This window comes from Calidris pugnax, unplaced genomic scaffold, assembly GCF_001431845.1.
Source record: "Calidris pugnax isolate Ruff unplaced genomic scaffold, ASM143184v1 scaffold132, whole genome shotgun sequence".
NCBI classification, from domain to species: Eukaryota; Metazoa; Chordata; class Aves; order Charadriiformes; family Scolopacidae; genus Calidris; species Calidris pugnax.
Window position 1 is genome coordinate 71,448 of NW_015090910.1, and position 13,886 is coordinate 85,333.

The 13,886-nt window shown below is 41.0% G+C and overlaps 1 protein-coding gene across 1 annotated transcript in view; it reads left to right on the forward strand.

Moving 5' to 3' along the window:
- ELOVL4 (ELOVL fatty acid elongase 4) overlaps window positions 1–6,462 on the forward strand; it is a 31,466-nt gene extending 25,004 nt beyond the window's left edge. The window contains exons 4-6 of the mRNA XM_014949363.1: window positions 2,823–2,994; window positions 5,230–5,357; window positions 5,549–6,462. Of these exons, the coding sequence (XP_014804849.1) occupies window positions 2,823–2,994; window positions 5,230–5,357; window positions 5,549–5,824 (576 nt within the window). The 3' untranslated portion in view covers window positions 5,825–6,462. The remainder of the gene's footprint in view (window positions 1–2,822; window positions 2,995–5,229; window positions 5,358–5,548) is intronic.
- Window positions 6,463–13,886: the final 7,424 nt, after the last annotated feature.

The following is a 13,886-nucleotide window of genomic DNA, read 5'->3' on the forward strand; positions in this document are numbered from 1 at the left end:
CTATTTTATTAACATTTCTGAAGAGCTGGGAGTTAGCAATCTGGGGCTGTGTGAGTGAGTTAGTTCCTAGTTTTAAGTGAGCTGACTGTAATCATGAAGCTGAGCTATGTTTTTTCTTCTGTATCATAAACTGCATTGTTTGTATTTATGTCTAGAGCTTGAGTAATTTGCACATATGAGATGAATATAATAATAATAATTTACTTTAAAATTCTGTGAGAAGGGGACTTGGCTTAACAAAATGATCAAAACATCTGCATAAGTCATTGGGAGCCCTGAAATAGATCATCAGTTCATGAAACCTCTCAGCTCTGAGAATAAATGGTAGTAAAATTTGATGATAAGAAGCAAGCAAAAGAGCTGTCAGGCAAAAAAAAAAAATCTATAGAGGAAGACAAAAATCAGCAGGTATAATCCTGCAAAGAAATGAAGGCTATTTTTGTCCTTAAGTGATAGGAAGCATTTTGATCAAAAGTTCAGCTGATTTTGATGCGCAGTCTGTAACTGCTGGCTGTGCAAAGCAGGTGGAATTCAAAAGGAGGGGAATGAGGGATGTTAAAAGACTTGTCCAGGCACATACAGTGATCCTGTGGCATCTTGGGCATAAACCGTAAGTTTTTTGTTGGATTTTTCTCCACTTATATTTTGCTCTGTGTCACACAGTGAAGTGACTGCTTACTTACATTTTGCTCTGTGTCACACAGTGAAGTGACTATTTGCTTATGGGCTGTTTGCCTTGTTGTTCCACTGTCCCTTTAACAAAACGCACGTGGGCTTTGTAAGAGATTTGATGGCAGTTTGTTTGTGACAGAGCTATTGATTCTTTAAAAGCTTCTGGGAAGGAAGGACCTCCAAAGTGCTTGAGGATTGTAGGGCTGGCTTCTCCTTTCATGGATACAGTCCATAAAGTGTTTATTGTTAACTCATGAGATGAAACGATGCTTATCTTAATTTATTTAAGAGATGCAGCTTTAGCAAAGATCTTAGGAAAAGATGCTGGTCTGTTATGCTAATCCATGGGTGTGAGGCAAAGCCTTGATGTGGGTGTTATTAAACACCTGAGTGCCTGTCCCAGAGGCAGAACTGTTCTGGGTATTGAGCAATACATATCTATATCCCTATCGATAGGTATAGATGGCTCTTGCAGCTTGCCTCCGTGTCTGGGAACTCCAAGAGCTGTGGGAGTGACTCTTCTCTCATCAAGCTTCTCTCCGACTTCGACAGATATTAGTATCTTTTTATATAAAATTGACAAAAGCTGGCTCCTCTTCCCGAGACCTGAAGTAGGCTAAATCACATCCAGGGACTGAGGAAGGGTAGTCAGTAATGGATATAGAAAAGTCTGCAGTTTGGCAAGAGAAAGCTGTGCAGTCCCTTTGGGAAGCTGCAGAGTCTGCAATGCAGATCTGCGGCACTCTCCTGCTCCCCTGCTGCTTTTTTGCCTTCTGCTGTAAATCTCTCCTTAAATGTTCCACCAGTTCCAGTGATGGCTGTGACAAACTCACTCTGAGAAGTGGTTTCTGGCTTTCCCTCTGGCTCGGTGAGGTGGAGGATAACACCATGCAGGGCTGTAGCCTTGCTCTGTGCTGCTCGTTCTCCTGGTTGCCCTTTCATGCCTAACAGTGTGTGTGTATTTGGGAAGGGAAGCCACCACTGTCTTAACTTTTTCTCTTCGGCCTCCCCTGCAGACTCAGGGGTTGATGGGCTTATTTCACACCATGTTAAAGTAAGAAAGTCTGATTTGCCATCAGCTGAATCCTGAAAGAGCAAGTGAACTTCTTACAAACAGGTGTGTTGTGACATTTGCCTGCTGTCCTTGCTGCTGGTGCCATTTCCAACTATTTTTTTTTTTTCTCCTCTCTTATGTGAGTCACCATCTGGGATATGTTCTGGTCCCACCCTTGCATAACAAGCTCGATGACTTATGATGCCAGGAACTAGACTTATTGCTACGCTTTGGGAGCTGGAAGGTAGTCCCCACCACCACCACCATACCCCCCTATCATAGTATTAGCAAATTGCTGGGCAGAGCTTCTGGGCTTTACCTGTTACAACAGTATCCCGATTTCAGCAGGAAGCCCTGTTTAGGTTGCATCTTAGGCAAGATTCACTAGGATGGGTGGATTGGAAAAAAGAATTTTGGGTGTGTAACACTTCCCTGTTGGGTAGCTGGCTTGTATCTCTGCAGCTCCTGTGTCTCCCATGGTCCTGTTTCTTCTGTTCCCCGGGGGAACGCCGCTTTCCAGAGGGGGTTGCTGAGAATGAGCTGAGGGGAATATTGCTCGAAGAGATGTGAAATCCCTACCTCACCTCGTTTGTAAGAGTGTTGTGGTATCTTCCCACCCATATGCCTGTGGTGCTGAAGGAATTTTATGTAAGGTTTCAGTCTTTGCAACTTCATTTTATCATCATGTTTCTGCCTCGTTGTTCTGACCACATCAAAGCGTTGCCTCATTAGTCCGGGAAGCCCTGTGGTAGCCTTCTCCCAGAAAGCTTAGGATAGAGAGTGAGGACACAAGCTCCCAACGTTTAACTGGTAAACTGTTCCAACTGTTCAGAGATGGCAAAGCTTTTAATTAAGTTCTTTTCTACAGTTGTGATTTGTAAGCAGTAGATTCAGAGTAATCCTTCCACGTCCGGAATAGATGGTGCATTGGTTTTGTTCTCATACCATTAGATGTTTGATGACTCCACCTCAATATTTCCCAGGATCAGGGGAAGGAAGAGGTGTCCTCCTCGTGCAGCAGATCGGTGGAGAGGACTGTATTCCATTCAGCTTGGAATCACTAAAACTTCCATGTTGTCTTTTTTTTTCATTGCAGATAGCTGCTGCTTTATGGTGGTATTATGTCTCTAAAGGAATTGAATATTTGGATACAGTATTCTTCATCCTGAGGAAGAAATTTAACCAAATTAGTTTCCTTCATGTCTATCACCATTTCACCATGTTCACCTTGTGGTGGATTGGTATTAAGTGGGTTGCAGGTGGACAAGGTGAGTTCCCTTCCTCCCAAACACTTTCTACTGGACACAAGGGAGAATTATTATTGCTTGGGAGCAATGGAAAAAAGTTTTTGTTGGCTTAACGTTATAATATACAAGACTGTAAATAGCACTGAGGCAGAGCAGTGGCTTTAATATGTACAACTCTTCCTCTGTGGGAAACGTGGGGGAGGAAAAGATAACAGGGCAATAATCTAATGAATTGCAAAACATTTTTTTTTTCCTCATGGGCATCAATTGCAAGCCTGAAGTTCTGTCTTCAAAATTATTCTTGTTCTGTATGGAATGGAAAGGTGAACCTGTCTTGCCTAACTTTAATTTTTGCAGATATAGAGAACTGAAAAATCTAATTTTGGGCCACAATCTGTGTGCAAATGTAGTGAAGTTAACGGAGATGTTATTTTGGCATTGTATCTGAGTTGGGGTTTGCTTTCTTTTTTATAAAGAGGCATGTATAAAATTCTGAAACCTTCCCTTGAAGGTGAGCCAATAAATCTGTCAATTAACTTTTAAAACCTAACCATAATGACACAATAATTCATTATCAGCCTTTTTTTTTCCTTATATCCTTTCTAAAGCCCCCATCAAAGAATTTTATTCCACTGTAGTTGCCGCATCCCCCCTTGCCTGCACTGTACCCTTGTTCCTGTTGGTTTGCCTTGTGTCTCTCAAATTATAAGCCCTACAGAGCTGAGGGTTTGGGGGAAATGTCCTGTTTTGTTTGTAAAGTGCTTTATAGGCTTAAAACACTGAAAATAACATGTAGCAAACACTATACCAAACTTAATATTTTGAGGTTTTTTTGTCAAACCACACTAATACTGCATGGGGGTTTTATGCTCTCATGTACTATAGATATTTTCTACTGAATAGTTACTTATGTTCAAAAGAAGGAATATTTAAAATTAATATCTTTGACTATTCTTTAATTTCTCCCAAGTAACTTGCAGGATGCAGGTACTCAACCAGACATTTCGTGATCTTTATTGGCTACTGCACCCACAAAATAAGCTTCTTGGAGACTGGGTGCTTACTTGTAGTCTTACTTAGAAATTCCCTGGATATCTCAAAATGCCCTCTCCCTTGTTGTCTTTTCAGACTTTTCATGATAAATAACAGCAGTTTTCAATACAACAAGTTGCAGCTGGTTCCAAATTTGTTTCAGAGTTTGGTGGGTTTGCATTACCTCTTAGTTTTTAGCCCCTGCAGAAGGAAAAGCAGCAGTTGCTCTTCTGTGATGATGTAGCACTACTGCAAAAATGGGGATAAATCTGTGTTCTTCTGTTTTCTAGTTGGTAGCACATTACCTACATAAACAGATCTATTATAAACAAAACCCTATTGTAACTCACTGGGTCTGGAACACATGGACATCTGAGCTGTTTGATGACAGCAGCTATTGTCTGTATTGCCCTAATCTTATGCATTAATAGCCTTTTTTAGGCTCTCTGGCGGTGTAAGAATGCCTAATCAAGATATCATTTATTTCTGCTGGATGGCTGCTAATATTGACAAAGGGCAAAGGGATCTTAATGCAAGTGAGAACTGTCATCTTCATTTTCCAGCATGGATCATTCTGGAAAAAGCTATACTATACATTTATACACGGCATTACAGCATTTATACGCAGCATTTTATGCAGTATTTAAGAATGCTGGATATTTTATGTCATAAATAAGGAAACCAAAGATTTGCAATTTAAACAAATTCACTTGGGAATGCCCTTAAATGTCTTATAACCATGAGTAAAGTTTTGCTTTGAGTGATTTTTTGGCCTCTTTAATCAGATTTCCACATGGGTTTCTTGACTTCTTGCTGAGAAGTGAGCCTTGTGCATTTAAATATAGTTTAAAAGATTAAAATTCAGAACCTGATACTTTACATTGCCAGACACCGCTCCTTACAATCCTTCAACAAAGCTATTGCACTTACACTACAATAACTAATGTGGAATCCATGTGATTTATGTCTGTTCAACAAAAATCTTACGAAAAGCTTTTGCATAATTAGTTCCAGGGAAGGTGTGACATACTGCTTGCAGGAACAGCTATTTATGTCAGCACGTGTTGGCAGCCAGGTTTATATTATACTGTCAAATATTTCAAACACAGAAGCCTGGTATGTCCTGTGCTTTATCATTTTTACCATCACATGAAAAAATACTAGAAAAGACTTCTGCCTTTTTTTCCAAATTACATGACAATCTTCCCTTCTGTTCCTGGACAGCTTTTTTTGGAGCTCAGATGAACGCGTTTATTCATGTCATTATGTACATGTATTATGGATTAGCTGCCTGTGGCCCTAAAGTTCAGAAATACCTGTGGTGGAAACGATACTTGACCATATTGCAATTGGTAAGTAGAATTTCTTTTATCTCAGAAGGCATTGCCTCTGAGCAGGCTTCCATTTGCAGAGTTTCCCTACTGTCTCCCAATTTAGCAATTTTCATAACTTAACGCATCGATACACATTTGTGTGGTCACACCTACAGAATATATCCAGACCTTTTTGATTATATATATTTTTATTTTTTTTTGTCTTTCAGGTGCAGTTCCATGTGACTATTGGCCACACAGCCTTGTCTATTTATATTGATTGTCCTTTCCCTAAATGGATGCACTGGGGTGTCATTTTCTATGCTGTCACCTTCATTTTCTTGTTTGGTAACTTCTACTATCGGACATATAAGCTGCCCAAGGAACCCGTAAAGAATGGCAAAATAGCAAATGGTGCTGTTGCAAATGGAGTAAGCAAACCAGAAAATAATGCAGTGGTGGAAAATGGAAAAAAGCAGAAAAAGGGAAAAGCAAAAGGAGAGTAACTTGATCCAGGCCTTAACCGTTGTTGGCAGTGAGGAACCTCCAGTTTGGTTTATAAAAGGAAGAAAAAAAAACCACTATCTGTACCAATTAACCTTAGGTTACTGAAGAGCTAGAACACAGGTATTTTCATTATTTATGAAGATTGTTTTAAGAACAACACTAAAGTTGAATTTCTATTGTAATTATGTAATTATCATGCATATGGTCTCTGTGTAAACTTGTAGACTGCTGGTGTTGGTGAATGTAAGGAAGAATTGCAGCTGATCCCATGTTTAGCAGTCCAAAAGTTAATACCACCATTGATAACAGGCAGTTTTGTTGGCACCCACATTTCTTTGGGCAAGGGAGGGGAAGGAAGTAGCGTTTGGATACTTGTGTTTTCTTTCCAGAAAATTATTAAATTTCAAATTATGATGTATTATCTAATCAGAATGCGCAACTTTTCTTGTCCCCCTTGGAGAGTATCTTCAGACACATTATGTTTATGTGCTGTCAGAACAGTGTTTGACTTTTCAGACGTTACTTGATTTAACTGAGTGTCTGTTACTTTTTTTTTTTTTTTTTCCTTGTGTGGAAATATACCTACCTCTTCATCTGCTGAAAAGAATATTGAGCATTAAATAACTGGTTTCTGAAATATTGAGTCCTCTAATATAAATATCCGTTAACACTTATTCAGGAGAAAATATGATTTCCTGTGGGAGTAAAAGGGGTTTTTTTGGGTCGAGTCCTCAATAACCTTTTTCAGTGTAAACTTAAATTTTGGAGTGGTACTTTTAGTACGGCTAAGTGAAGAAAACCTTTTAAGAATGTATAAATAGGAAACAATATGTTGTTTGAAGCAAGCAGCGGAAGCGGGCCTGCTGCTCGGTGTCCGTGACCTGCATTAAACCTATGGTGCTGACTGGTGCTGCAAAGGGTAAGATAATATTATGGTGGAAAGAAAACAACAGTATGTAATTCCATTTTGAAATGCTGTGTTTATGGGTGGTCGTGCTCGCTATAAGGCACTCGCTTCACTGGGAGAGAGAATTCGGTTAAAAAGTACTGAATACAGCAAACGTAAAGTGTTGAAAATGCTGCTGCTGTTTGGTACTCGTCAGAGCTCTTTGTTCAGACACTTGCAGACAAAGGATTGCTGAAGTCAGGCCACTTTTTTAATGTGAATGTCCAAGACAGGCTTCTGAAAGTCTATTCCCAAATATTCCTGGCTCTTTTCAACCTAATTGACGAAGTGATTCTGCTAATCATCTTTTAGTCAAAACTGTTTAAATAAGTAGGAGCCTTTTAGGTGGCTTTTCATCTTACCTGGTATGGCAATGGATGTCTTACTGCTCCTTTTGTGAAGAAAATGTTTGGAAGGAGTTATTCTCCTTCCAAATAAGATGATCCCTGGAGGGGTTCAAGGCCAGGCTGGATGTGGCCTTGAGCAACCTGCTCTAGTGGGAGGTGTCCCTGCCCATGGCAGGGGGGTTGGAACTAGATGATCTTTGAGTTCCCTTCCAACCCAAACCATTCTATGATTCTATGATTACTAAGAGAGATGTTTTGAGGGGCTCAGCATGCAAAGAGTATAAGACAAGGGGAATTGGAAACCATATCCTGAACTCCCAGGTTCCTTGCTCATCACTGCAAGAGCTGGATTATTGCTGTCTAAGTGCATTCCACCCAGCTGTGGCCAAAAGCATAGTCATCAATAGTGACAAACTTGCATCTGGCAAGTGTGACACCATTGTTGAAGGAAGGAAAAAAAGTACATGGAGCTGTAGGTGTAAAGTGTGACACATTTAATAACGTTTGCATCTCGATTATCCATTTGTCTGTTCAGAATGTGCAAACAGGTCACATCTTCTGTGTCTTGGGCTTGTCTCTTGTCTTTGTGCTGAAAAGTGTCTGAATGCAAAACAACAGGTCCTAGAAAAAAAAAAAGGGTTGGACATAATCTGGTGTACTGAGGAAAAAATTCCTAATGCCAGCATTGATTCAACTGGAAGGTGAATTCATCTTGAATCATGAATTCATCCGTAATCTTGACCAGTGTGGATTTTATGGCAGAACATAGGACTGTGGAAGAACGTCTCTGCTGAGCTGTAATCCATGTGCCCATTAAGTTTCCTGTCTGCTGTGTCTTGTGCTTCTTCCAGCCTTTGTACCAATGCTTTTTTGCATAACTCTGTGTGTCTCCATAGTATGGCACGGGGAAGAGGGACAGACCCTTCCTCCTTGGACAAATGCCACCACCCTTAACGAAGCTGAAATGCTGGCTGACTGGGCAACTTTGGAGTGGCTAAAGGAGCAAATAACCTCAAAGGAAACTAGATTTACAGCACACCCGCTACCCCAGGGTGTGAATACACTCACCCTACCCTAAATTCAAGATAGCTTACCCCACTTGGTTTAAAGGGTAGCTTCTTTTTATTTGGGATGTTGGGCAGCCAACTTGGAAATCTGTGTCATTCCTCGTATTGCGTTAAATCGGTCGTTTGCTCTGTCTTTCTTTTGGTAAACCAGATCAAATAAACTGATACTCTTCATGTGATCTGGCTCTGAAAGAGCATCCTGAGAAATGAACCCAGGATAGGTTCAATTGTGTCTTTGCTACACTCTGTAAAATAAGAAATATGTTTTGCATGTTGGCAAATATTTAAATAACTGAAAGTCAAATCTTCTCTCCCCTCCTCGTGCATGGAAGCTGCTTTAGGTTGATGTCGTGGTTTGGGCCAGACTGGCTGATAACCTCAAACCAGGACACAGTTGATAACAACTTGAACCTTATTGGCAGAATTTGAGTAGAATCCAACCCTCAGACACTGGGGCACTTGATAACTTTTAAGAAAGAATGAAACGACACATTTTGAGAATCCATGCGTACATGCACTTCATGTTGTCTGCCCCGTGGGCAAAACCAGTTTGAGAGATTGGCATTTCGTGTTCAAAAAACCAAAACCCAAGTATTAAATTGCTGGAACATTGCTGTTTTGAGTCCATCTTCTATGTTAAAAAAGAACCAAAACCCAAGTATTAAATTTCTGGAACATTGCTGTTTTGAGTCCATCTTCTGCAATATGACTTTCCAAGGTCGATTTGTAATATATTTGATTATTCGTGTGACTTGAGTCCCATTATGATCTTGAATATAATGGCCTTATTAAATGTGCATTTTCATAGGCATGGTCTTGAGTGGAGTACTTCTGTTTCTGACCATGCAGCCAGAGTCACAGAATACTGGGCTGAGCTCCTACAGCTTTTGCTTTTTCAAAATTTGAGGCAATGCTGCACATGTGAGATAGTGCCAGATTCGTTACAGTCATCGAGTCCAAGGCACCACAGAATTTTGCCATGAAAGTAATAGAATATATGTATAAACACGTGTGTTTGTTATACACAGAACTGAAATTTAAATTATAAATTCTACTTTGCATGGGGTTTTTTAATTTATTTTTTTTCTAAATGGTTCCAATTTATTTAAAAGTTAAATTCAAACCATTTGGACCTTTTTTGGTTTTTTTGCCAATGAAAGATACTCTTTTGCTAACAGTTCTGAAGCTCTTGGACCAGAGTCTCATCATTATTTGATGCCATATAAGTGATACCATTTAATTTAGCTTCATCTCTAGCAGTGACAGTTGTTGGACTCTTTTAGCACTTTGTCAGTGTAAAAATAAATACAGATTACCTGTATGTGTGTGTATATGTACGTGTACACATACATAGTGTATGCGTGTGTATATATAGGGGTTCTTTCAATATGTGAAGTAAATTATATTTCTTTAATGTGAAGTTGGCAGGAGCTAATAGAGCAGTTCCTACAGCTCGAGCAGTAAAATGAAGCAGTTTCCATTGATCCATAGATCCAGTCTTGCAGACCATAAATAGTATTTGTCAGTCCTTTTAGACATAGGATGGCAGACAAGCCAGAGCCATTCCTCCCAGGGGATAAATAGTATTTGTCAGTCATTTTAGACATAGGACAGCAGACAAGCCAGAGCCATTCCTCCCAGGGTAATAAATATTTTGAGGCATCAGTTGTAGATTCTGAGGGGAGGGACCTCAACTCAGAGGAGCTGAGGAGTCACACTGTTTTATAGCAAGGATCATTTTAGGAAACAGTACGAGTAATTTGCTCCAGGTAAGTCATTGCAATCAAATTCTCTGTTTAACAAAACATGTATTTTTATTTTGTTTTTTAAATTAATAAAGAAATGTTTCTCTGGAGGTTCAAAAGCATGGCCTATTTGATTATGTGACCATTAACTACTTCCAGCTCTAGATCAGGAGAAAAAGATAAAGGCAAAATGAAAATGCTGCACACTTTGTTGAGAAAAAGATGAAGGCAAAATGAAAATGCTGCACACTTTGTTGTCAGGTTAACCTTAGGGCACGTTTTTTCAGAGTAAGCACTTGACCTCCGTGTGCTGGGGGGGGCAGGTAAGAAAGGAATAAATAGTTATTGTGCTGGAAGGTCTCACTCCAAAGACACCTTAGGAGCACACTTGCAGTCTTATAAAGCTTGAGTAAAATTGTTCTTGGTGCATAAAGTTAAACCTTGCATGACGTTAGTGTGGGATGAGAGTCGTAACGTTTAACCAGGTATTTAAAATTAGATCTGTTTCAGTTAAAATGGAAGAGAACGGGGAGCTTATCAAGTAGCTGGATGGAGTATTCTTCTTGGTTAGAAACACAGACTAAGCCAATGTGGCACCTAGAACGTGTCACCTGTGGGACATCTCCTTGTGTTGTGGTCTGATGGTCGGCTCCTTGACAGTCGGAGTGCCGTGGGGATCGGTGGGGTGTCTCCCCTTTACCTCAGCAGAGTATGTTTAACCACAAAGAACAGAGAAAATACTTGCTTTCTGCCAATATTCCAGGAGGATGAGGGAAATGTACGGTTCAGGATGCTGCTTCTGCCTAAGGTGTTCATGCTTTTGTAAACAATAAAAATAAAAATTACTTTTTTCATGCTGTTTGAGTTTGGTTTTATGCATACAATGTTCTTCTGTGTCCCATCTGCTTTGAGATGCTTGCTAATTTTACAACGTTGTGCAGGTTGTGTTGATGGAATCCATTGTGTGGCCCAGAAGTGGGAGAGAAACACTTTTTTGGCACATTTTAAAGATTATAGGGACTTTCTAATTTTGGATATTGCCCCAAAATGGTAGCGTAGTGGCTTTGAAGGGAACTGAGTGAAAATAGGATGTCCATGTAAACAGCAAACCAGGTCTCCTGGAATATATTTTGGCTGTGGAGCACGTGTGTCGGCATCGCGTTTGCTCCAAACGTTATCTTAAGGCTGGGAGAACCTGGAAGTGTTGGATGGAGATGGCCTTTGCTTCTCTCCTGCTATGACTTGTGCCTCGGATACGCGGGAGAGGGAGGGACATAATGCCTGAATATAATGGTTCTACCTAAGAAACCTTCTCAATCAGCCTTCTGTTTTGAGAGGGTGTTGGTAAGAGAGTCTCCACGCTCTCCAAGGCTCCAGAGTGTCCCGTCTTGGAAATATTAACAATTAGGAACAAAATTAGCCACATGGTGAAGCTTCTACTGGACACCGCATTGCGTTAATGGGATGTCTCTCATCCTGGGGAATCTGGAGCACTCTTGGCAATCGGCGTAATTCATGGTTACACATTGCTGTGTCTGATCATTTCCTTCATAGCTAGTCCACATCTCTGTAATCAACCTGATAATACTGAGTTGGGCCCGTGTAGCACCTGAGTGCCAGCAGCTGCTCCGGATGTCAGGTGGCAGAGAGTCAGGTCTGCCATCATAGCAAGATACGGTGTGGGCAATTATCTCTTGCGTAATTCGCCGCTGTTGCTTCAACCCATTGCTGACGCCCTCTCTGAAACCAGAAAATATCCCAAGCGTTGGGTTGTGTGATGAACTGGTGGTAGGTGCTCTGTCCAGGTGGCTTTGCCGTACTCATTCCCCACCAATAATTAAAAATAAGCACACGCGATCAAATGAGATCCCTGGGGTGGTTGGATGGAATAGACCGGACCCTTTAGTTTTCATGGTTGGCTTTCTTTGTTGTGTCACTTGCTGTTTAATGTCCAGGAATTTGGGGTTGGGGAAGGGTTTTAGTACCTGTTTGCTGAAGCCCCGGAGTTACCCCAGGAGTAGGTGGACTCACAGGGTGCTCTTAGACACAAATCAAAGGCAGTTTTGAAGGCAGCACATCTTTTTCTTCCTATGGACTAGTGCCTTTCGGTGTCTTTCTGCTTGAGACTTCTAGGTAGCCTAACGAACACGCACACACTTTGCTACTGATTGCCTGATCCATCGGTGACATCACATTTGACTTAATTACAAAGACGCTTATTGATGGGCAAGATTATGGCTCTTTTGATCCTGGTGGCGCCAGTTGTCCTGGCCCTGGTAGGTCCATGCTGGTCTGATGGGATTAAACCAGTGCGGGTTGTTTCTGCCAGAGCTCCCAGAGAGATTTGAGGGGGAAAAAGCTCTTTGTGTTTTGATTTAATAAGTGGGAATTGACACGAGCTCGTGTGGCATCACCGCTATGGGGCAGAGCAAGAGCAGGTAGGTGGTGGTCTCCTAAATAAGAAGAAATCTTTGATTTAAAGATAAATGTTGTCTGACCATCCTTTTAGACTGAGGGCTGTTATTCCTGCAGCGGTGTCGTCTTAATTAGTTTAATGAGAAAACCACTCTTTATGCTGATGTCTTTTGGGAGTGTGTTTATGGGAGAAAACAAGAGAAATGCAAGAAATACCTTGGGCCAAAAGCTGGAGAACATGGAGTAGTTGCTCCTCGCATTTTTGCCCTTCTCTTTAGATGTTGCAGGAGCTTAATGACTGCTCTGTAGCTGTTTCTGCTGGGCATTTATTATTTACAGAGGCTGTAACAGTATACAGGCAGTGTGCTTGTGCATAGGTACATTCTGGAGTGCATAAAAATAGCTTTAAATTGCAATAAAGAGAGCTGGTTTATCTAACCACAAACGCTTGCGGTGGAAGTGATGACAAACGTCATAGTCCTGCATTGGCAGGACTCACAAATAATTAATATTTACTCTGTGTTTTCCCATTAGTAATCTTTTTCAGAGCTTCTGAGGAGGTTCTTGCCGTAACACAAAGCTCTAGGGAGATGAAAAATGCGATAGAACTGCTAAATACCTGTTTTGCTGAGCTCCTCTGAGGGCTTTGTTTGCTTTTTTTTGGAAATGTGTCTTCAGGTGGGGGGCTCAGTTACTGAATTGTTCCAGAGTGGGATGTGCTGTGTTGTGGACTCAAGGGTTTCAAGTCCCGGGTGTCACCCCATGGCACTGCCTTAGTCTCAAACGCTGATTTTTGGGCACAGGGAACAGGAATTTGGGTCCACCCAGCCAATCATGAATTTTCTTTACTGGCCAACAGATTCTTACCTGGGCTCTGGTGGACCTGGTTTCCACGCTTTTGGCAGAAAGGGTAGGAGAAATCCTTGGGGTAAAGAAGAATTTATATATTTACTATTTTGCAATTCTGCCTACTCTCAAAACACCCATTTGGGGAGGGTGGGGGGGTGAATGCTTTCTGCTGAAGGCTTGAGGCACAGTTTTTGAAGAAAATATAGTTCTGAATTCAGTGTTTGTGAAGGGATGAGCATGTTTTTCAGTTCTTTGTAAAGAGATGAGCAAGTGTTTCAGTTCTTTGTAAAGAGATTAGCATGTTTTTCAGTTCTTACTTGCTTGATATAAAGCAAATATGCTAGAAATACTCCAATTAAATAGTAAAAAAAAAAAAAAAACAAAACACCAAATCCCCAACCTTTTAGGATTTCTTCAGAAAATAAGGCATTATGAGTAGCTGTTTTTTTTATTGAAAACTTCCCCTTTTTTTCCCCTTTAGCCCCCACGTGTGCCTTTCTGCCCTCCCGCTCTGCTGGGGTCGCTCCTTGGGGGAAGGTTTGTTAGTTCAGGAGATAATTGAAGGCTGTGATTTGTCACCGGGGCATTGGGAGTGACTTCTCTCACAGCCCCACACACCCCATGGCAGGCTGAGCAGGTTGACTAAAAACAATACTTTTGCTCATAAGGCGCTCAGAGCAAAACTGGGTGTT